The following is a 24,527-nucleotide window of genomic DNA, read 5'->3' as shown; positions in this document are numbered from 1 at the left end:
CTTGTTTCCTTAATGCTGTTATTGCTTCCAAGTTTAAAGTTAAATAAAATACACCATATACATGTTGCCCTGCAAATTCTTTTCCTTGGAACAGTAAAGCTTCACAGGCTTCCACTGTGAAAAGATTCTCTGTGTTCACTGTTACACCAATAACTGTCTGCAGAACTGAAGCTAAAGGAAACTGGCTGGTACTGGAAGCTAAGTAGCAAGTGTTCTGTCTCTAGGTGGCTAAGTTCATTCAAAACTAAAGTAAATGGGTTGGGGGGGTTGGTCTGTGTGAATTGAATTCAGTAACAAAATAAAATTTAGTATAATTGATACTATTGTAGACCATTTCAGGAGGAATGGTCAAAAACTACAGGGAAACAGACTGTGTTATACTCTGTCCATTAAGTAACAGCCTTTGCTACCCCCACTGCAAGTACTTGAGCAGTGACTTTGTGGAATGCAAGACTGCTGCTGGCTTTCAGTGCATGCTCCATGCTTAAATAATGCTCTTAGTGGTGTAGCACCTGAACTTTAAATCACATTTAAATAAGAAGAAATAGAATAGTTTTATTAAGCACAATCAGTGTAGGGAAATTGAATATAAATAGGACTGGAGGAGTTTAAAACCTGTTTTTAAAGGAAAAATCTTGTCTGTAAATTTCTGCAAGTATTAAATGCAGATGAAAGCATTGATTTGAGACTTATCTGGAAATTTGGCTGCAAATATTTCCCTGCATCATTGAAAAGAAGTAAAAAACTTTCATAGCATAGCCACAAAGTTCTGCTATTGATTTTTTAAAACCTAGGGAATAACAATAATTTGTCGGGGAAAACAATTAGGCAGTTCTCCTTCCCCATAGGAACTTGAAGCGAGGCTTTTCTAATAAACGTGGGAATTAACCATCTGAACGGTTTTCTGGCATCTACAGCTAAGAACATCGTCATCATTTTAAAAGTCGGTTTGAAGTTCACAAGGTACAAAAGAGCAGTCATCAGTAAAATATGTGGGTATATTGTTTCTTTATTTTGGTTTGTTGGATATTTTTTTTACATTTTTCAGGATCATTGAGGGGATTGGATGGGGTTTGTTGAAACATCAAAAGGACTTCTTGATAGGGTAGCCAAGTTGATACCGCAGCTGACTAATAGAGTACTATTAAATATTGGAGAGAAGTTAGCATGTCACATTGACAGAAGTGAAGGAAGTGACTACCAAAGTCAGAGATTTTTAAATGAATTTAAGTTGGCCACAAACAAAAAGTTGCTCTTGAGGTTTTTTTTTTCCTATGGTAATTTATTTAAGGGTTGGTACTTTTGCATGGGATTATTTAATGTAAAATATATTCTTAGGTTGTTTGTTTCTTTTTTCTCTGCCACATAGTTGATACTAAAAGTTGTTTACTATTTTGCAGATAACCTGAAGTGTACCACTGATTTAAAATCTGTTTCTCCTTTGCTTTAGATGGAATATTAATTTCTCAACCGCCTTGCTTTTTGTGAAATGCTTCTGAATCTTTTTTCTTTCACCTTCCACAACCAGAAAAACAATTTAAAAATCAGCGAGCCAGTATCTGCCTGTAATTATATACAGCAATGTTTGTGTGGCTCCGTTGTAGAAATAATTGAAAAGATCATGTGCTGATAAAAGTCCTCATAAAATCCTTTCATACCTTTTCTACAGTAGTGTTAGATATAATTTCATTAATTATTTTAGATATAATTTCATTGTTTTAGAAAACAATAAAAAGATATATTTTTCATTGTAGCAGATAGCTGTAACACTTTCTCAAAAAATGAATGATAACTGTAAACTGAATGCACACAAAGGAGAGGCACACAAACATTTCTTGGATAATTAAAGGAATATAAAAGTGTGAATTTGCCCTGGCAGCCTGTGTGCAGACTCTGTGATAAACTAAGGGGTGTGCCAGAGACAGTGAATAAAAGAAGACTTACATCCCTTCCTAGCAAAAACGGTTTCCTTGCTGTGGTGTTTTTCTGAGGAGCAGTAAGGCAGAGGACTTGAATAACCTAATGATATGACCCACTGTGTATGTGCACTGATGTATACTGGTGCATGGGATTAAAAAAAAAAGAATTTCTACAGGCTGCATAATAAATATTATGGTAGGAGTGTGTACAGTGTGGTGAACCTCCTTGCACTGAATGGTTCTGAAACTATCAAGGCATTCATCTAAAGGGGGTCAGGTCTCACATTAGAACGTGTAATGTCTAAAACTAAACCCAAACGATACTGCAAGTACTGCTGTGACCAGGTAGGGTGCAAAAATGCGTACGTTGGGCTGGGGGTTTGGTGTAACTTACCTTTGCCCCACCATTGTTCCTACTGCCAGTGGCACAGGCACACTCCCAACTCCTAGGAGTTCAGCTGAGTCCAAAGTGCCCTTGCTGCTCCCCAGCACCTGCTTTGAAAGTAAATCCTTGGGTGTTTGTATAGGCCCTATGGCAATGCTGTCTGAGAATGTCTCAGGCAGCTTTTCCTCTGCCAAAGTACTCAACAGCATTCCCCACCTCTGGGTTATCTCCCATGAGGATTCTCGTTATTTTTATAGAAATGTGGCTGGTGAGCATGGTCCGGGAAAGCAGTATTTTAGTGTCACTTGGAACACCAAGTGTATGCCACCAAAACTACTTTTGACTCCTGTAAATTGTGGAGAGAGGTGTTTGATGGTCTTTTGTAGCTCATCTTGTTCTGCTGGTGCTGGCTGTCTCCACAGAGCCCATCTTACCATGCTTTTTTAACTTGAGGTGCAGGAAAAAATAATGAAGGCTCCCTAAAACCTGATTTGTTGATTGTTTATAGACATACTGTAGTTCAGGTGGGGATTTTTCTGGGACTTCTTTTTCGTGCCTGAAAGGGGATAAACTTGATGTAAATAGATGCTGGTAGTAATCAGACATCCTTTGTTGGCTACAGAAACTCTGCATTTTTGCAATGCTTTGTGTTTCTGATGTTTCCTGGCTGTGCAGAGGCAGGTAGAGCTCCCCAAGTGATGCTCCCCAAAACGAGCTCCCTGCAGCATGCTGTGCTCATTTGCCTTTCACCCTCCTAATGTGCAACATCACACATAGAGGGTTCTCACTACTTTGCTGCTTTTATTACATGCATGCAGAAATGGGAACATAGGAGTTCAGCCAGAATCAAGATGACCAGTCTGTGGATGTTTACTTTGCTCATTCTTGCCTAGGGAGGTAAACCAACTTTTACTGGAATATTTTGTTGCATTGGTGGTTATTTAAGGTAAAGCTTTAGGCAAAGTGTAGTGCATCCTTACAGAAGACAGGTTCATTAGCTTCAACGTTAACACCAAGAACTAAACATGTAATAATATTCTTTTTTGTTTAGTCAAGTGTTTTGGTTGGTTGGTTGGTTTTTAGCATTATCTTCTCATTCTTAAATCATTCTGCTTCCCTGGGATTTTTCTTCAATACATCTTTTTTTACAAAGACAATGTAAGTATAGAAGAATCAAGTTTTGCGTAGTTGAATCATGATGGAGGATTCTTTATATCACTCAAATAGAATTAAGTAGAATGTTAGTCTTATTTGTACCTAAAACATTTGAAGTAGATACAGGATGTAATGCTTACCAATAACAAAGGAAGAATACAGCAAATAAATCATAATTATTCTTCTGGTTTTGAATTAAGGGAAGTAATAATTCTACTTGTTTGAGTTCTCAACTCATTAATATTTTATGCTAGTATTTTCTAATACTAAACTAGTGTAATTCTGGTTAAAATTCCCTCCTCAAACTCTTAAGGTGGGTCCAGGTTTCCATACTTCAGAACATCTTGTTTAAGTATTTAATTGCTCAGCTTCTTCAGTCAAAGATGCTAGAGTTTGCAAACTGATATAATGAGGCATAGGAATATGCAGAAAAGTGGTTGATAATGAATTTAAAACTTTTCCTTTAGAAAAACTATGAATCAAAAAACTTTTTGCTGAAAAATTTATTAGGAGAGTACTTCTGTTAATTATTATTTTTTATCTTTTGATGTATTTGATGGGAATGCATAGTCAGTTGTACTGATCTCTTGTGAAGCTGGAAGACACCTAAAAGGAAAGGACAAAAAAGTGCACCCTTTTATTCACTCGAGCAGATTTGGCACAGTTGTGTGACAGCTTAAAGGCTCCCTGCACAGACACGTCGGGTTGCTTCACTCAAGAATATTTTTCAGGCCAAAAGCAGGAAAAGCTCAGTTAAAAAAGGAAAAAAAAAAGTAAACAATATAAAAAAGCAAAGTATATAAATTTAAACTGTGGCAAATTCTAATAAAGTTTTTCTAGGCAAACCCTTTAGATGTTTCTCTGCAAGGGTGAGGCATTGGTTTGTAACCAAGAAATGGCAGCTTAGTATGCAACTATACTGGATTGTTCAAAAGCTAAAGATCATGAATTTAGCTAGGGAAAATAGCACTCTTTTCATACCAGAATATATTGATATCCTTATAGGAGCAAATACAATTTTAATAGGGAATCGTAGAATCTTTTACGTTGGAAAAACCTTTATGGTCATTGAGTCCAACCATCAACCTAGCTCTGCCAAGTTCACCACTAAACCATATTCCCAGGTGCCACGTCTACACATCTTTTAAATACCTCTGGGGATGGTCACTCCACCACTTCCCTTGGCAGCCTGTTTCATATTCTACATATACCAAGAAGGTAGCATTTGGATAAAAGTTTTGGTGGTAGATCTGTTACCTTGACTATAAGAGTTACATTATTTATTAAAAGACCATTACAGTAGTGGTGAGGAGAAGCATGAGTATGCTTTATGGGGTCCCTTCCAATTCAGCATATTCTGTGATTTTGTAATTAAAACTTGAAAAGCCAAAATGTAGTAAAAATTTATTGCAATCCTAAGATTAATATGAATATATTACAATGTTCCTATGGAAGTCAGACAAGTGATATTAGGGATTACTACTAATTTACCACAAGTGATTCATTGAACATAATGAACTTAGTTACATTTTGTACAAGTTTACTGCTTAAAAAGGGCTAAGCTGGAATTCTTGGAAATGATAATTCACTCTTTATGCACAGACTTGATTTTCTTTTCTTGCTGATTTGGATAAGGTGGCATAGGCTTTTATATCAGTGTGTTCTTGCCAGCAACATTTAGTAATTCATTCTGCCAGACAGAATGCCACCTGAGATATTACACTTTTTTTCTTTTTGTTGAGGTGATATCTATCACATAGAAATCTGGATACTGGAAGAGGGACTGTATAGTGGAAAGTAATATATTACTTGTTATGGATTATGGTAATTACAGAAAGGAAGATCACTCTCAAGTACCAGTTTGTCAGCTGAAGCTGCAGTTATTTAGTGATTTTGAAAATCAAGCAAAAGGAATTTAAAATTGTGTTATTTCAAAAAGAGCCACTGTCTGTAGTCTCCACCACCCACTATTTCAAAAGGTAATTTAAATTAAAGTAATTTATTCCAGTAACTTTGCAGTTATTATTTTTTTGTCAGCGGACTCTGACAATGTTTATCTTCAATACTGTTAACTTCAGTGGACTTGAATTTCAAGCATTTTAGTTGACTGTCTCCTTGAAGGACTATCTTCTTAATCTATGAAATCTCACTACAGTGAGTCACTATAAACCAGAGATCGTAGGTATTTGGAAATTGAGGATGATTAATAGATATGAATTTGTCAGGTTAGCACTTATGATTTCACCTAGAAATTAAAAATCCTTTTAGAACTATTTTATGTGTATTAGGTAATTATTCTCTGTTTTAGCACTATCAAATCTGATAATTAATTAACACAAGTTCTATACTGTAAAACTAGATCTCCAAAAAGAAGCATTTAATTTCATTTACATTATTACTGTTCAGAACATAGATACTAGGAGATATACTCACATATTCATAAGAGGTCCATCATCTGTTGGGAAAAGGGAAAACAATTCAAGATTTAAATCCAATTACTCATTAAAAAGAGCATTTATTCTCAACCTCAGAAAGAAATAAATATAGTTGTTTGAAAAGTTAAAATAATTTCAGTCTTTGTTTTTTTAACCGATGGATGTGACAGTTAATTTTGTTCTCCCCTGTAAATATCTTGTAAAACGTACAGAAAAATGTTTTGATCACTGCTGTAATAATCAGCTCACTGTTATCAAAAGAATGGTTAGTATTGAGTAACTTCAGTCCTTTTGTATTCTTGGCACGTGAGAAAGACCTATATTGAAGCATGAACAGAACACAACTTTGAGGAAAGTGTACTCATTGCCTAATTGAATATATAATTCATTGTATCATTCATTTGAATATATCATTCATTTTATATTAAAAAAACCCTACCTAACCAATCCTCTAGTGTGCATGCTCATTATATTGAAATTAAGACCTTCTGTTGCTTAAGTGGTTGTACATAGAAGCACAAACACATCTAAATTTACTCTCTTGTGTAGGCCAATTGAATTAACTTAGCTGGATATTTGAATAATATAAAAATGCACATAATCATCAGTAGAACCAGGAATCATAACTTCTTTTAGAAATCACATGTAACTATTCACTTGAGAAAGCAATTTATAGTTTTCTTTATAAAAATGGAGAATCAGACAAATGGAAGGATCCAAAAAAGCTAAGTATGTTCATGTTTTTGCTTTGAAATAGTGTAGTTTGTCTATCAAGACCAAGAGGGCATTTTCTATATATATGTTTTAAATTTCTTGATTAAGAAGTAAAGATTCTTCCCTCCTGCTGAGTGAATGCTGTGCAAGTCATTCATTAAAAAATATGTAAAATTACGTATTTTAAGTATGTTGTTTATTATTAAGTCAGTTCTTTTATTAAATCAGTTCCTTCAGAATAGATTTATATCTGAATATTCATGGCACACTACAGAATCATTTAATTAAAAGTTAAAACTTTTGTTTTTCTTATTTCAGTTCAACAGAAGAGCAGTTTCACTGGCAAACGCAAGGTAATGTACTTAGCTACATATATGTATTGCATATATTCTCTCCCAGAATGATCATTTTTTCCTGAATAAGATGGAGTGGAAAACCCATTTATTTATGTGAGGTTTTTTTGTTGTTTGCATGTGGGTTTTTTTCATTGCTAGTTTGTAAAAACTCTACTTAAAAGCTGGCAAAATTTGTAAAAAGATGTTATGGTTGACAAAAAGAATACTGAAACTAACATAGAGTTTTGAGAGGAGGCATTGCTAAATGTGTCTCTAGTTTTCTTAAGATTAGACCTGAACTTTCTCATTTTGTTTTCAAAAGGATGGCATAGTTTTCAGTATGGCCAGCCTCCTCTGAATGTGTGATCTTGCTGTCATCTCTAGTCCTTTATCAACTGTGAATGCTTAGTCACATATCACTGGTTTTACCATTTGTCTTGTAACTGGTTTTATCTTTTGCTCTTCTTTGACATTTTCATGTTATTAATTTTATCACAGATGGTCAGAAGGATATAGAAGATGAACTCACCACTGGTCTGGAGCTGGTGGACTCATGTATTAGATCACTGCAGGAGTCAGGGATCCTTGATCCACAGGACTATTCAGCCAGTGAAAGTAAGTTGCTAGAAGTATGTGTTCTAGAAAATTTCATGCTTTAAAACTGAATGCATGTCTTTTAGTGTTTTTCTTGATTATTTTCTTATATTGGCAGAAGGCAATGTAGTTGTGAGCAGGTAAATTGCTTCTTTGCATTTGCAAGTTAATTTTTGGGTTTGTTTGTAATGGAGGGAATCTTGCTGCTAATTTTTCAGGAAAAAACACAAACAAACAAACAAAACAAAACAAAACAAAACAAACTGCATGGAGTATATTTTAAGGAAAATATTTTCTAGTTATAATGTTCCTGTACTGTACTGTAAGGTCAAGTTGCAAAACTTAAGCATCACCACCGTAAAAGCAACTTTCAAGCAGCAGTTTTTGATTGTGCAAAAGTAATAAAAAGAAAAATAGTGTGTGGCTGTTAGAAATTCTGATGTCTCATGGTAACCACTTGGTCAGGTACCTGATACTCCTTAAGACTAAAATTTTCTAGTGGGTACACAGATAGATGAACTTTTTTAAGATGATGCACAGAATGGCAGCTGTAGCAAAGCTGAAGTCTTTTCTCAAAGGTTGGCTCACTGGTCGTTTACCAGCCATACTGTTTGCAGAATTATGCAATAGGTTCTTGGCTAGGACCAGTCACTGGGGAAGTGAATCAAGGCTAAACAACAACAAAAGTGAACTAGGGACTTGCCACTCAACATATTTGTAGAGACAATGTCTACCAACACTTGTGCTCCTGAGTCACACTGAGACAAAGTTTTCCAAGGTGTTAACAGATCTGTTATCTGGTATAGCACTAGATGATGAAAAAGCAGGTTACTTCCCTAATTTCTTTCCTTTTCCTCAGTCTCCTATCTTGTACTCTGTTCCTATCTGCCAAAGTATATATCCATTTTCACTTCACTCCCACTGCAGCTCCTGACACTGGCTTGGCTTTTCAGTTTTCTCTGGTATTGCTCTACATCTCCTTCACTGCTCAGTTGATCCCCTGCGCCTAGTACCTTCTGACTGAGTCACATCTTTTGAGGTGGCTGCCCAAATTCAGTTTTCTTGAAATCAAAGTGGATAATCTCCCCTTCATCTGGAAAGGCTGATGAAATGTGACATCCACCTTCTGCAAACCATCTCTAGCAATGACAAGTCATCACCTGCAATGTAGTAGTCAGGTGACAGAAGGAAGATATTTTGCATTGGATGCAGAATTCTAATTTGTCAGAATATTTTTCATTCTTTTAAAACAAGATTTGCAGTAAAATTCACAGCTGACAATCCTGGGACAGTAGAAAATTTTTCACTTCTCATGCGCATAAGATTTCTGGGCCAACAATGTCACTAAAACTTTTGTTACAGTGTTGCTTGATCTGAACACAGTCTGTGTGATTGACATCTGTGAAGATGTTACTTGATCTGAACAAAATTGGGAAAACATTATGAAGCAATGTAAGCCCTGTTTTTTCTTCATTCATGGGTGAGGAAAAACGAACAGATTAGAATGATAAGGATTGCCTTCAAAATGTGATTCTATGATAGAAAAATGAAACTGGCTAGATGACAATAGAGGAGATTGGAAGCAGAGAGGGGCTATCTTGTTTGGGAAACTGGCTGAAGAGATGGAAACTAAGAAAAAAATCTTAGGGAAAGATGAAAACAGTACATGGACTGAAGTCTGGGTATGTGAAAAAAACTAGTACTAAAGAAATTTCTTGAGAGTATCACAAGAAGCTAAGACACAACTAGGAATGTAGATAGATAGGAAGAACAATAAAGAACATGAGCAAATGGAAAACAGTGATGGAGAAGAGGAGCAACAGAGATGGATTGTGCAGGGCATCAGCAGGGGAGGAACTGAGGTTTGTTGAAGAAGGAGGTCCAGACAGAATGTTGAAAGCTGAGTTTGCCTGGCTGAATGATTTGTTCATGGGATTGGGAGTTAGGTGGAAAGAGAGGAAACATAGAGTGATGAGAATGACAGTTGAGAAAAGGAAAAACTGATAGCATTATGGACAGGACGGTAGCTGTCTCTAAGAAACATAAGTTTGGAGAGAACAGGCAGGAGCACATGCTCACAAGGGAGCAGGCTTCCCCCCAAAGAGCTGCAAGTTTGGTTTTCATTGTCAGGAAATATCTGTGAAGCCTTTTGTCATAGTGCCCTATATTCCTCTGCTTCGGGCACAACTTGTAATGAAACTAGATTGCTATTTGCTGTTCATGGTTTTAATTAAGCATCAGATCTATATGCCAAAGCTAACAATTGCATCTCTGCTAATCACTAATAAATACAATTAGGATGTCATATACTGGATTTTCTTTCTGTTTTGGGGGTCTTTTTTCAATTTAGAGTAAAATACCACAAACACATCAGACAGTTAAAATGTTATTGTGTTTGCAAAGTCAAAAGTACCAAAGTCAAGGCTTTCTGTAAACCATAATTCAAATTTCTTATGACTGCATTATAAAACAATTATTATCATGCCCTATTTTGTACATTTTCTGTCCATGCTTCATTTACCCCAAAGCTGAGGGGAGAGTGCTTCTGACTTCTCTAAGCAATGAGCAGAACACACATGTTCAATGAAAACAAAAATCTTGTAATTACTTAAAATTTGTGTCTCTCCTTCATGTCCTAAATTCTTCATGTTATAGTTGTGAAAACATTAAAGGTATCTTCTACTAATACTTCGTTCTGGGTGTTCCCAGTTAGGTGTGCTGAGAACAAACAGAGCAGAACACTGTGGAAGCACAGTAACAAAAAAAAAGAAGTGTGATACAAAAGGAAATTTAAAGTTCTCTCTGAAAATGTCTCACACACAGCATTTGTATTTCATAGACACCTTTGTTCTTAATCCTGTCAATCTCCAAATAGGAAATGAAGTCTATAGAGATGTCTCACTTTACATGTATTCCAAAAATTGTTATTTGTGATGCATCTGAAGTAAATGTTGTGTCACAGAATAATCCACCAGGATGCTGGGTTTTTTTTAATTTGTATTGGACATTTTTCAATGGAGGCCTGAGGTCATGCAGTAAAAAATGAGGCAGCTACAAAACACTGAATAGTTTTGCATTTTGTGCACTGTCTGTAAGACAAGAAAGGAGGGGAAGAGGGATAATTCAGAAAAGGAAACTTAGTCTGGCATTTCATAACTTTTGAGCTCCTAACTTGACAATTTTAGTTATGTTTACTTCTTTGCAGTTTGACTGCAAAGCTGTATTTTAAGTAACAAGACTGACTCTGAGGAGAGCATTCCAGCCTGCCATGGCAGTTCTAGTCTAGTTGAAGCAGATTTTTTAAATCATCACATGAAAGCCTGCCCAGGGATGTGACCACAGCTTCTTTTTCTGAATATCTAGACTAGTGTGCATTTAGTCTAATGAGTTAATCAATCAGTAGCTCTGCCTCTGTAGAGGATTAGTGTGTCTGTAGTCAGAATCTTTACGCTTTGGTTTCATGCACTCTGATTTTCTCAGACCTAGCTTTAAAAAGTCATCACGTAGCAGTCAGCTGCTATAATACTCTAAATCTCAACATCACTTCACATGTGCTATTCCTTTAGTAGCAAATAAAAGCCATGAAAAAAAGGCAAATGGGACAAGTCACATGAAAGGGGCTTACACAGGAGGGGTTCTGTATTGCTAGTACAGATGCTCGCTAATTATCTTTACTGAAAGTGAATCAGCAAATGTAAAAAACCTTAAATATATAAAGCTCTTGTTAATTTGGTGAAATGAAAGCAGAGTGATCACTGGATTAAAATTACTATCAGACAGGCAGATTCGTGACTGCTGCGAGCTCTCATACAAGCTTCCTGTGGTTTTGCTGACCCTGGGACAAGGTTATATCCAGCTGAGGGGAGCTCCTACACTGTTGCCCATCTCTTTCTTCTGTCTCAACTCAGTATAAATTGTCTGCCCCAAACTATGTATTTCCAGTTACAAGTGACAGACGAAAAGTCAGGAAACTTCCAGAATTTTGTCAAGGAGCTGCATCTGACTTAAGACATGAACCTACACCTCAGTGGTCCAGTTCCCCGTACTGCAGAGATTTCTCTTTATGTAGCTCTAGATCTGTCAAGATTGTGTCACTCCAGTTTACATCAAACATGACATAGTTTTTGTGGCATCAGAGGGGAGTTCAGTTTGTCCTAAGTGTTTGCAGGGATGTCATCAGCAGAACTACAGTGGTCCACACATACCCTCAGCCCCCGAGGGTGGGCATGTACAGGCTGCTGCTAGTGTCAGTAGCCATTCGCTACAGTGTGTCCTAGGGACCAGCCTGGTTCCTCAGTGTTACTGCGAGGGCGCTCGATCGATTCTCCTCCTTGCTCTACATTGCTGTAACACCCAGCATGGCTGGCTGCTCCTCTCTGAAGATATTTCTTCCTTCCACCATTATGTCTCTCTAATGGGAACTCGAAAATACTGCTTTTCCACAAATGAAGATAAGTAGCTGTCACTTGAAATAGGATCAGGGAAAGACCAGGGACGTGAGAGCCAAGGTAATCACATATAAGACACTGGAGATGAGTCATGGAATAGGGATGGGAATGCACAGTAAGTGTAGGACCTGAAATCACTGGGCAAGGAAACATACAGAGGAACAAACTTTAGTTCAGGACAGAGATAACACCCAGGATGTTTCAGACAGTGGCTGTAGCTCAGGAAAGGTATTGTCATGGCAGAATTGTTTATTTTAGTGGGGAAAGACGTGAAAATAAGACTGTTCAAGGGCTGAGTATGCATTGTAGAGACCAAAAATTAATATTTCAGATTAGAAATCTTGGAAAAATGTGGGATAAAGGAAGCAAGAGATTTTTTTCTCCCCTTCCCAACACTGCACCACTGTCTCAAATCACACAACTACTTCAGATCCATTCCTTTTATGACCTAGTTAATGCACCTCCTTTTGGGGGTTTTTTTGGTTTTTTTTTTTTGTTTTTGTTTTTGTTTTTTTTTTGGTGGTTTTTTTTTTTTTTTTTTCATTCGTCCCCCCCCATATGTAAGAACAAGTGAAAAGGTAGAAAGCTGCATGGAAGGAAGGAGAGTAAACACAGATATACAACTGTTTGAGTGAAGAAGGGTGGTTGCTGAGAACATTTGTCTTTAAGCTTTGATAAGGTTCAGTCTGGCCTGCAGATAAGTGGGAAAGGTCCTGATGAATTTCCTGAGGCCCCTAGAGGTCCATCCTATGTAATACAGAGAAACTGCAGTCCTCTAAGCAAGTCTTAAGACCAAACTACCTTTTCCTGCCAATGTTTGTAAATTTGCATTTTAGAGATGGGTAGTGTAAGATAAACATGGAATGAGAGGAAAATATTGGTTCTATATTTCTTTCCCTTCTACTAGTTCCTCTGTAGGTCATTACAGTGTCTCATTAGAGGACTGTCACAATGCTATCATCAAAACAATTTCTGAGATGATAATTAGCTGAAGCTCACTGAATCCTTGCAGAACATGCTGAGTCCTTACAGTCTCTATCGAATCCTTACAGGCTACAGTGATGGAGACAGGCAATGGTTTTTTCCTCTGTCATGGCATTAGCAAAAGGATGGACTGCTGAGATTATTGAGTAAATCCACTGACACTTTTTTCCTAACTTAAACCACAAGCTCAAATGTCTGCTAGTCCAGAAGTCTCTAATTTTAATTTAAGGCATCTATACTTAAATCTTTCATGCTTTTTCCTTTGCTTCATCTTCCACAAGGTGAGCATAAGACCAGTCTTAAAAGGATTATGGGACAGATTTATGAAGCTTTTGTTGTTTACGTTTCTAACTGAAACAGAATCATTTCACTGTTTTTTACTTGCTTAATCACTTCATGTGACAACCCTCCTTTTTTGCTCTCTGAATCAATAACACAGACTGCAGCAACAAGAGTTCTAATTGACATGTATCAAAAAGCCTCTTGGATCATTCTCCTAAATATCTTGATATTTTTTAAATGCTACATGTTAAATTTCAATTAAAAAACAAGTGGGTTTATATTAGAATTGCAGTTTTTCCTGTCCAACATTTTCAGTACTCCAGACAAATTTTTTTCCCCACATTTTCTGGATATATTTTTATTTATATCTTTAACCCTGTTGTCCTGGTGCTCAGGATTAATTGCAGAATCCAGCACATTGGTAAGGGAATAAATACAATGTAGATTTAATATTACTGTCTTCTTGGCTAAGGCCATTTCATAGTGCACTGAGGCTACATATTGACAGAATTGCAGGCACTTAAGGATGTCTAAGTCCTTCTGGGGAAGAAAAAGCAGGGACTCAATCCCACAACATATTTACTCTTTTAGTCATTTGCCCCAAATGCAGCACAAGTAGGTAGCAGTACCATTTATTTAGATGTTCATTTTTTTTCTTCTGAAGAATGATTTATGTTGCAAGAACAGATTATTTTTATCATATGCACTTATATGTAGATGTTGCATTGACAGATATAGTTTTCACATAAATAACCTGTCTAATTCTGAGGCTAAAAAGATAGGCTAAATCTTATTTTATTCTCTTAATTCATTTTTGTTTCAGCAATTTTTTGTAATAAGAGAGATCCTCCTTACGCAGCATGAAAGCAGATGTCCCAGTTTGAAAGAGCACTTCTTGTTCAACCTTTATGATTTTCAGCCTTTATCAGCTGCTTTATTCATAGATACTAAAAATGGATTGAAAGAAAAAGGCACTATTTACACAATGAATGTGTAAAAGGATGTGTGTTTATGTTTTCCATCCTATAGCTCTTGTTTTATGAAATTGCCACCTGTCAGATGGCTGACATGCTCAATGAGATGAAATTTGGCATCAGTGGACCTCACAATTTTTTGATAGATGAAGTTATTTCCATTTGATTATCTGCTCTGAGAGCCAGGGCTATCCAGCTGAGTCATTCTTTGTGCACACAAAGGAGGTGTTCTCCTGGGATCTCTTGGTAAACATACACAATAATAAAATCATGTGCTCTTTAAGTATGTTTCAGAACCGAAAAATACCTAGGAAGTGTGCATGCCCCTTTTATTTCAGGATTGGAGTCTTTGGAGTAGGAGTGGCAGAAATGCATAACATGGGTTACACTATCTTTCTATCTGCTGCATTAATGCAAACCTGGCAGTTGTCTGACTCAGCAGTTCATAGCTCCAAATAAATCTCTCAGAGTATGAAGTCTGAAGTCTGAGGAAATTTTGATTTTTTTGCGGAAACTTCTGTTAGTATTGCAATATATTTAGGTTAAATATTTATAGTTGGACATTTTGGATGCCTCTCCTTATTCCATTCATCTCTTCTAATCCAAGTTTTTTTGCCAATCTTGGCTTCAAAACTTTGGGGTTTCAAAATCATCTTTGCCCAATTTGTAATGGGGCAAATCTTTCTAAAGGGTAGTCTTACAGTTATTCATTGTATGTTCTCATAGATAAAGTTGTACAAAAATTCTCAACTGAGTCAAGTTCAGTCTTTTGAAGTAGTAGTTAAACATGTAGATTTCTGAGAAATGGGAATAAAATGTTGTTTCCTTTACCCAACTCCCCGTTCTGTCCCTAGTCGCCCTAAGTGTGAGCGTGAAATAATTATTAAGTAATTTAAAATTTTAATAGCCACTGGCTAATTGCAAACACCAAGACCTGCTTCCAGGGGCAGTCCTCAGAAGGAGGTGGATGTCTTTATAAAATAGCTGGCCATGAAAAATTTCTGTAGATTCATTGCTAAACCCCACAAAGATATTAAGATTTGATAAAATGAAGCAGGCTCTAGTGATCCTGAGAGCCACCTCTTACATCTCAGCATCCGTGTTTACAGCCAGTGATGCCTTAGGAAATGCTCCATCAACGCTAAGCATCCTAAGCTTGGATTTTATTGTTTTCATCCTCTGTCAGAGGCAGAGTTCAAAGACATTGAGAATAGCACCAGATGAAAAGAAATAGCTCAAACACTGTCATTCAGTACTCCACCACTTCTGCTCTTACAGGTATCAGGATGGTAAGGGCCAGATAAAACAGGCACATCTTTGTTGCTGACATATCACATCCTAGTAAATTCATGTCCATGTTCTCACTTTAAGAACATAAGTGAAGTTTTCCTTTATGGTCTCTTCACTTATGCAGGCAGGAGGAGACCACTGCAGAGAGTCAAACTTAGGAGCAGAGTCACAGTATGGGCTTTCACCACCAGGATTCCTGACAGACTTTGGTATTTATTTTGTCAGCCATGGCCCACTGTGAATTTCTGACAGTGGAGTATTGGGGACTGTGACTCAGGTCTAGCTGATTTTATTACTCTTTTGTTCACTGCCTGTCTTCAATTTCATATGTGGTTGCTGCAGGAAAGAAGCCTGGTGATGGCTGAAGGAATCATCATTATTCAGGGAAGCAGTTTATGCTTTTTCTGGTTCCTCAGGGGTGGCACAGAAGTTGCTGTGGGCACCCACCTGTGCAGGGCTTCAATCATCTCAATTCTTCTGTAGCCCTTCTGTAGATTGGTAAGGTGTCTGGGCAGGTTTATAGGTTCCTTAGGGAGAAAGCACTAGAAGCCACTGGCAGAACTGCTGTTCAAAAAGTGATGGCCCAGAACATGCCCTTACTGTTGGACCCAAACTTCTGCAGGCTCCCTCTTGCAATTTCCTTTCCTCAGGAAGGAATCCCCAGATGGAGACACCCACACCATCTTAATATCCATCCTTCTCCCTTACTGTGCTCTCTTACCTTGTCTTACTGCTGTATCTTTCTCTAAACCACCCATTTCTGTCTTATCACATCCTTGTCTTTTGCTTCCTTTCTTGTTTCAATTTCCATCATTTCTTTTATCTTCTTCCTTTGTCTTTTATGTTTTCACACATTATGAAATAAGGCCTCAGTGTCTTGCCCCCAAAAGAGATGATCGTTCATCCTCAGAGGCAAAAAAAGCCCAAACCCACCATTTTCTGTGTATAAGTGGCCTTGCTATCCTGACTTTTCACATGCTTTCACATTAACTTGAAGCAAATCCAGATTATGCATTGGTGTGTCATGTTGGAAGTCCAGGATTAACACTATGAGAACATTGCAAACAAGTGATTTCTAATTTACCTCCATTTCTGCACAGCAGCCTACAGGCTGAATTTTTGTTTCAGTGTGCTGTGACCTGTAACATGGAGTTTCTTGGAGTTTCCTTATATCTGCTTATGTCTGTAAGATGAAGCACACTTTTCCATACTGATAACCACATTATTACTTCATATCTCTGACTTCACTTGTCCTGAGATGAATCTGATTTTGGTACCTGGTGTCATTTAATGCTGTGCAACTGACTTAAAATCCTTGCTTAAGGAAAACAACCCCCCCACTAGTACTAAATCTAGCTTTAGTACTGTAGTACAAAATGTGAATCTCAAATTGACAGGAGCAGTAACAGCAGGTAAAACATATATGGAGAGGGGAAATGGAAAGATGAGAGTCAAGACCAGGAAAGCAGGAACAATTAGTAGCAACATCAAAGATGGATAGGAGTAGTGATCAGCTTGTAATGCTTAGTCTATGTCAAACACAAATTCTGCACAGGCAACCAGGTGTTCCCTCATCCACTGCAGGATGACAGTGTCTTATAGTAGCATCTGTAGGAGCAGAACAAAGAAATGCTTTTGGCATTTGAACCTACAGCGCAGAAGAACATCAGTAAATATTGTGCCTGTAGTACAGTCCAGGAAACAAATGCACCCACATCCTTACAAGAGACTGATAAACTACTCACCCTACTCATGCCTTAGTGGCATGCCAGTCACTGCATACTTGGCACAATCAGAAGTGCCAAGAGCTGCATTGTTCTGGGGTCTGCTGATGCCAGCTTGTGAGCATAAGCAATATGTAGATGCAGCCTTGAAAAAGAGGTAGTTGGCTTGTTAGTCTGTGTAATGTGATGTACATGGCACAGAAAATTTTGGCAGGTATGGATTTGGATTTGTTGTGTTTTTTTTTTTTTTTGTGCTACACTACTGCTATGCAGTTTACATAGCTTTCAATTAAGTAGGATTTTTGTGACTTCTCTGATAATGCAGAGTAGGGAGTTACCTCCATTTTTTTCCATTCTGGCCTTATAAAAGGAGAAATTCATTTTCTGAGGATAATGCGAGAGCAGAGAGTGGGGCACATTTGTGGACACAGAGAGAGAAAGCAGAAGCAGAAGGATGCACTTTCTGGTTTATGGCAGAGAAGGTTTAGGCGGATGAAAAAGATTGTAATAAAATTTTGACCTTTTTGACTTACTTTTTAATTGACTTCTGAGGTAGTGCTAAGCACATTCTGAACTGGCTCACCTCAGAGACCAAATAGTAATTTACTTTTGTGGACAGAAAAGATTTGGGACTTAAACCTGTCAAAGGTCAGAGTAAAATGGAGTTCTACCTCATACAAGAAGATGAAACCTGTTTTGTGCTAGTAGTTAAGTTTATAGAACAACATAATAGCATAATAGATCTGCTGATGTCTTTTGTATTAGATCCACATATCTGGTGAGTAGTTTTATGGGCTTTTATAATCAGAAGCTGTTGAGCACTTTTTTTTTTCCAAGTCTAATTTAGGTCTATCAGACAAGATTCATCTAATTTTTTTTATTTCTGATAATGCATTCACCTTCTATGTGCATCATGTTTGTTTGATGTCTATAACCATCTGATTTTATTTCCTAGTGATAAAAAGGGAACACGTTAGTTTAATGCTATTGATAGCAATTTTAGGCTGTACTAGGCACAGAGGGTGACTAGAAACACCTGACATTAACAGTTGATCTTCACAGGTATAAAATACTTCAAAAAATAGGATTCAGTAATGCAAAATATGTTCTTAATTTACATGTTTGGAATTTTCTTATGTAAACAAAACTCACACTCCATTTTAAATGTAGTTATTCTTTGAAAAATGGTTGACTGACAATGAAAACACAAATTAAAAAATAACAATTTTTAATGCCAAAAATCAGTGTTTTCCAAATGGAAACATGGCAGTTCCTTCTGAGCTGGATCTTCCTGTCTATGTTGCTGCATGCAGTTGCTTCCTCCTGCATGCAAATTTCTTCTTGTGGTCACATTCAGAAACATATCTAATCCCATCCAGGAGCCGTGCTTAGATACTGTTGTCCTGTGGTTCCACACTCTGATCTTTTAATAGAAGCAAACTTCTGTTACAGTGAAGTGTTCTGCTACTCCTAGAGTTGCAGAGTTTCTCAGAAGTAGCAAGGTCACCATCAGAAAGACTAGAGGATACTATTTTTCCTCTTTGTGACCTCTGTAATGCAGAAATGTAATTTAGTTGTTATCCTTGCTGCCCATCTTGGTCTTGTGTTGTGTCTGTCTGTTACTCCTGTAAACCACATCATCCTAATGGCCAGTGATAAATTATCTCTTTCAGAGACTATGTGATTTCAATATCTGCAGGGTTTAACAAGTGATTGAATAAAATATGATTAATCTTCTACAAAAGAGGTTGTTTAATCTTGGGGTCAATGAAAAAATCATAGTACTAGGTTATCCTTGGTTTTAATCAAAATTTAAGATAGCTTATCTATCAAAAAAAAAACCACCACCAAAACAAAACAATCAAAAATTAAAAAAAATTAAAAATTAAAAAAATTAAAAAAATAAAAAAAAACCAAAACAAACAATCAACAAACAAACAAAAAAAATAAAAAACAAACCCCAAAGACCAGGGCAACTTCTGTATTCTGATTTATATATGTATAAATCTATTCTTGCTCAGTGCATGTATTTTGGTCCATTTTTCTCTAGCATGTTCAGTAATTTCTCTCATTAGTAATGGAACTAGAGATCTTTTCTTACTGTCAAACATTGCCAAGTATTGCTTATGAAAGAAGGTCTGGCTGGTTTTACATTTCATACAAACATCTGGAGTAATGCTATGTGTGATATGGTATAGAAAGCAAAACACACTGTTGGAGTAGTTAACATTGAAGTTACCATATTATTTCAGGATTGCTTAGGCATTGCTATGTTACCTTATTCCATGAGATAAAAAAGAAAATAAATCTTTCAGTGATCAAAAAAGAACTATTTACTGTTGGGGTTGAATGCAGCCTTTTTTTTTTTTTCTATGCCATTCAGGTCTTAAGTTTTTCTGCTACTTCTTCTGGACATTAATGTTGCTTTGCTGTCCCTTGGAGTAGAGATTTATTATTTCAAATCCTAGAAAACATCTCTTTTTTCTTCTTACAAAAATGCCACAAGTTATATCTTGTGTAAAAAAGGCATAAGATAATCAGAATCTAATGAAACTAGTTTCTATTCCCAGTTCACTTACTCTTGAAATAAAGTGTTCTTCATCTTTCTTTCCAATAGTAATTAGGTCAGAAGGAGAGTTAGAAGGGATATCCTTGTATTGTTCACTTACATAATGGTATCAACCTAGTTTTTACATCATTTCTCCAGATATATATAATTTATAGAATTCTTGGATGAGAATGAACTTATTCCACACTTGCAAATGCATTCCACCAAATCCTATTTTCCAGTACCTAAGAATAGGTTCAATAGCAGTACTAAAGCCCTTTTCTGTATTTGTAGGTAGAACACAGCCCTCTTAATGTGGGTAGAGCATGGCATTGCATGTAAATCACTTCCCTTTTTTGTAAAACAAGTTTGTTTTCAGTGTGCTCATTTAAGAATTGCTGCTTCTCATCTAAAGAGATGTATTTTGTTCATAACAAGGGAGCTGTTTGTGATTTAAAATTTAAAGTATTTATTTCTTCATTTTAAGTATGCATTTGGTCCCCAATCCCCTGCCTTTTTTTCCTCCTGAACTGTCTTCATTATTAGGGTATAGAATTCCTTTGCTGTATTGCAGCCTTGGCATTTTTTTTCTTATAATATAAAGCTACTGATATCTTTAATATTTAATATCTCCTAGAAGGTAGATGTTGAAATATTTTCTTAGCACTATTCTAGTACTAGTCCCGAATTTGGAGGGAGAATGGAGGCAATGCTTATGACTATTGTTATAGTATAACTACTTGTTATCTTCTGTTTGAGCTCTGGCTAACAGTTCTCTCAAAAGCCCTTCTTTTCCTACAGAATCTGTATGACCAGTTGTAGCTGACAAGATTTGTTTTCAACTGCAGATCTTAAGTTTTGCTGTGGTTTAATCTCTCCTTTTACTGTCTATAATTAGGAAAATGTCTTCTTTTTATGACAGTCACAAAGCTCTCTCAACTAGTTCACAGGGATTTTCCTCATTGCTCCCTGCCTCCACTACTTCTGCCTTTCCACCTCGCATTTTTCACAACTAGAAAATGGGGAAGGTCTGTACGTGTGTGGCTGCTTCTTGACACCCCCTGTGGTACTTGCAGGGCTTCCCTTCTTCTCCCTCAATTTCTCTGCTTTCCAAAACCATCCTAAATCGTCTTAGCAAGGGAGAGTTTCTTCAAAGAACGTTTCAGATTACCTCAAAAGTAGGCCATGGTGTAACAGAGGGGTTTAAAACAGACAAACAAATGCTCTTTACCCTTCCAATTTGGAGAGAAAGTTTACTCCTGGTCCCAGACAGAGCAGCTTAATTCTGGGAGCAGGGCTTAGAAAACAGGCTGTACCAGTGAGATGCCAAAGAATTTAGTACCATTAGGAATAGGTCCATGCACCTTGTCATTAACTATCATCACATCTTTAATGTCAAACACTGTGGAAGGACACTGACAGGTTACCATCAAAAGTATCTCTAGTTTTGTTGTTCTTTCAGTCTGGTTCCTGGATTCTCCCAGCATCCCAAATACAGTTAAACACTCAGAAACTGACTGACCACTTTACAGATAGCTGCCCTGACTTTTTATTTTATTACATCTTTTTTTAATCATCCATTCCTTTGCAAAACTGAGCAACAAATAGAACAGCTTTAGGAGGGGTTAGTGACTGCTTACTAGGAGTACAGACACTTTAATGAACTAACAAAAAAAGTAGGTTGTAGGGTAGGAATCAATATTTTGCACTCAAACTAAATGACCTGAGAGGCAGAAGAAACAATAAGTGATGACTTTTTGGTATTTGAAGTCCTTAATTAGGATATACTAAGAGTTAGGAGGTGGTTCCTCTCTCTGGGATGTGAGGCGCCCCAACCTATTAACTCTATAAATGAATGTTTAAAGGACATTAAAGGAGTTTTGCTAGTGCTTTCTTTCAACTGTTACCCAAATGAGCAGAGAATGTGTGAAGTGATTAATTACACTAATTAAAAACACTTTATTTACACTTACTCTATAATTTATCATTACTACTTCTGTCAGTTGATCGAAGGTGGGTGAAGTGTTGTTTATAATTGGTATGGTAGCTAATTAAATGGTCGTTCGAGCAGGTTTTGGTCTATTTCCTTTGTCAATTAGAACTGGCATCGTAATAGATGACTGACCAAATGGAAATGTATAACACAATGGTAGAGCTCCACTTTACTACTTACTTGGAAAAGCAAATCTGCCCTTGGAAGCCAAGTGACTTTAAATCTTAAGGAGAGGAAAAAACCCTTTTCCCTTCACTTGCCTGATATTTTTGTTGGTAACTTCACATGAAAAACTCAAGTAAGAAGAATGCAATTATCTCATGGGGGCTGACTAGGTAAATGTTTCTGTTGTTTGTAGTGTAATTATTTGAGCCATTTCAGAGGTAATTATCGCATAGATTTAGAATACTGAATTAATCATGCCCTTATCTTGTAATAATATAATGTTGTATTTAACTTGTCATTATATGGTATTTATTTTATAACTGAACTAATAGATAATGTATTATTGAATACTTTGATAATGATAAATTCTTCTCTATAGTGTAATATATTAGTCCCGTTTTGTAATTCAGGCTTTTTTTTTGTCTGTTTGTTTTGAAGACTGACCATACTATTGCTGTAGTATCACATGGAATTGTTACATACTGTTGAAGCCAAAATTTTTGAAGTAGTCCATGAGATGCTGCAGTTTAAGGATTAGGAAACAGGAGGAACATTTTACAGAATCACAGAATCAGAATATGCTGAATTGGAAGGGACCCACAAGGATCATTGAGTCCAACTCCTGGCCCACATGTTTGACAGGTGGACACCAGCACTAGTTTGTCACTGATCTCCCCAGGGGAGCAAATTCTGTTGTTTCTTTTGTGTGTTCATCCTTTAGAAGAATCTCAGATTCATTTGGCTATTTAGCTTTGTGACACAGCAATGGCGCTACACTGTGAGATAGAAAAAGTATAATGTTCTGTGAGTTTTTAATGGAGGTAATCCACATTCCTACTACCTTAACTTGCTGTCCTGTAGGTAAAAATACATATCACAAATGCTGACTTTGCTTAAATCTTATCAGACTTTCCCTTAAGAAACTGTCCATAATAACAAAGGGCCCGGGAAGGCTGAGCATACTTTAAGAAAGAAATTTTAATGGTTCAGGATCAGGTTGTCTCTATATGCCAAAAGATGAGCTGGTGGGAAAGAAGACTGGCCTGGCTGAACAGGGGGCTTTTGCTGGAACTCAGGGGAAAAAGGAGAGTTTATCACCTTTGGAAGAAGGTGCGGACAACTCAGGAATAGTACAGGGATGTCGTTTGGTCATGTAGAGAAAAATCAGAAATGCAAAACCTCAGCTAGAACTCAATCTGGCCACTGCTGTAAAAGATAATAAAAAATGTTTTTATAAATACATTAACAACAAAAGGAGGGCCAAGGAAAAGCTCCATCCATTATTGCATTTGGGTGGGGGGAACATTGTTACCAAGAACGGGGAAAAGGCTGAGATATTTAACGTCTTCTTTGCATTAGTCATTATCAGAAAGACTGGTTATCCTCAGGGCAACCAGCATCCTGAGCTGATAGACAGGGATGGGGAGCAGAATTGATCCCCTACAATGCAGGAAGAAGTTGTTAGTGACCTGTAGTGACCTGTTGTGCCAATTAGACACTCAAAAGACGAGGGCATGGGATGGTCTGAGGGTACTGAGGAAACTGGCAGAAGAGCTCACCAAGCCATTCTCCGTCATTTATCATCAGTTATCACAATGGTTAACTGGGGAGGTCCCGGATGACTGGAGGTTGGCTGATGTGATGCTTATCTACAAGAGGGGTCAGAAGGAGGATCTAGTGAACTACAGGCCTGTCAGCCTGACCTCAGTGCTGGGAAAATTATGGAACTGATTATCCTGAGTGCAGTCACATGGCTTGTACAGGGGATCAGGCCCAGCCAGCACAGGTTTAGGAAAGGCATGTTCTGTCTGACCAACCTGATATCCTTTTAAGACCAGGTGATCTGCCTAGTGGATGAGGGAAAGGCTGTGAATGTTGTTCACCTGAACTTCAGTAAAGCCTTTGATGCAGTCTCCCACAACATTCTTCTGGAGAAACTGGCAGCCCATGTCTTGGACAGGTACACTTTTCCCTGGGTTAAAAACTCAATGGATGGTCAGACCCAGAGAGTGGTGATGAATGGTGCTGCATCCACTTGGTAGCCTGTCACTAGTGGGGTCCCCCAAGGCAGTATTGGGAGCAGTTCTGTTTAATATCTATCAATGATATGAACAAGGGAAAAGTGCACCCTCAGCATGTTCAGGGATGACATTAAGTTAGGCAGGAGTGTTGATCTGCTGGAGAGTAGGAAGGCTCTGCAGATGGATCTGAACAGGCTGGATGGATGAGGTTCAATAAAGTGATGTTCTGAGTCCTGCACTTGAGTCATAGCAATGCCATGCAGCACTAAAGGCTGGGGTAAGAGTGGCTGGAAAGCTGCCCATTGGAAAAGGACCTGGAGGTGATGGTCAACAGCCAGCTGAACATGAGCCAGCAGTGTGCCCAGGGGGCCAAGAAGGCCAATGGCATCCTGGCCTGTATCAGGAATAGTGTGGCCAGCAGGACCAGTGCAGTGATCATCATCCTGTGTTCAGCACTGGTGAGGCTGCACCTCGAGTCCGGTCTTCGGTTCTGGGCCCCTCACTACAAAAAAGACACAAAGGTGTTGGAGCGAGTCCAGAGAAGGGCAACAGAGCTGGTGA

At 37.5% G+C, this 24,527-nt stretch overlaps 1 protein-coding gene across 12 annotated transcripts in view; it reads left to right on the top strand.

The window, feature by feature from the left end:
* The window catches only part of CTNND2 (catenin delta 2), a 645,784-nt gene that overhangs the window by 328,866 nt on the left and 292,391 nt on the right, over nt 1-24,527 (top strand). For all 12 annotated transcript variants that reach the window (XM_027681495.1, XM_027681470.1, XM_027681446.1 and 9 more), the window contains 2 exons: nt 6,927-6,961; nt 7,442-7,558. In XM_027681495.1, coding sequence (XP_027537296.1) covers nt 6,927-6,961; nt 7,442-7,558 — 152 coding nt within the window. The remainder of the gene's footprint in view (nt 1-6,926; nt 6,962-7,441; nt 7,559-24,527) is intronic.

The sequence above is a fragment of the Neopelma chrysocephalum genome, unplaced genomic scaffold, assembly GCF_003984885.1.
Source record: "Neopelma chrysocephalum unplaced genomic scaffold, ASM398488v2 Primary Assembly neopelma1_22b, whole genome shotgun sequence".
Classification (NCBI taxonomy): Eukaryota; Metazoa; Chordata; class Aves; order Passeriformes; family Pipridae; genus Neopelma; species Neopelma chrysocephalum.
This window is presented reverse-complemented; position numbering and strand designations above follow the sequence as displayed.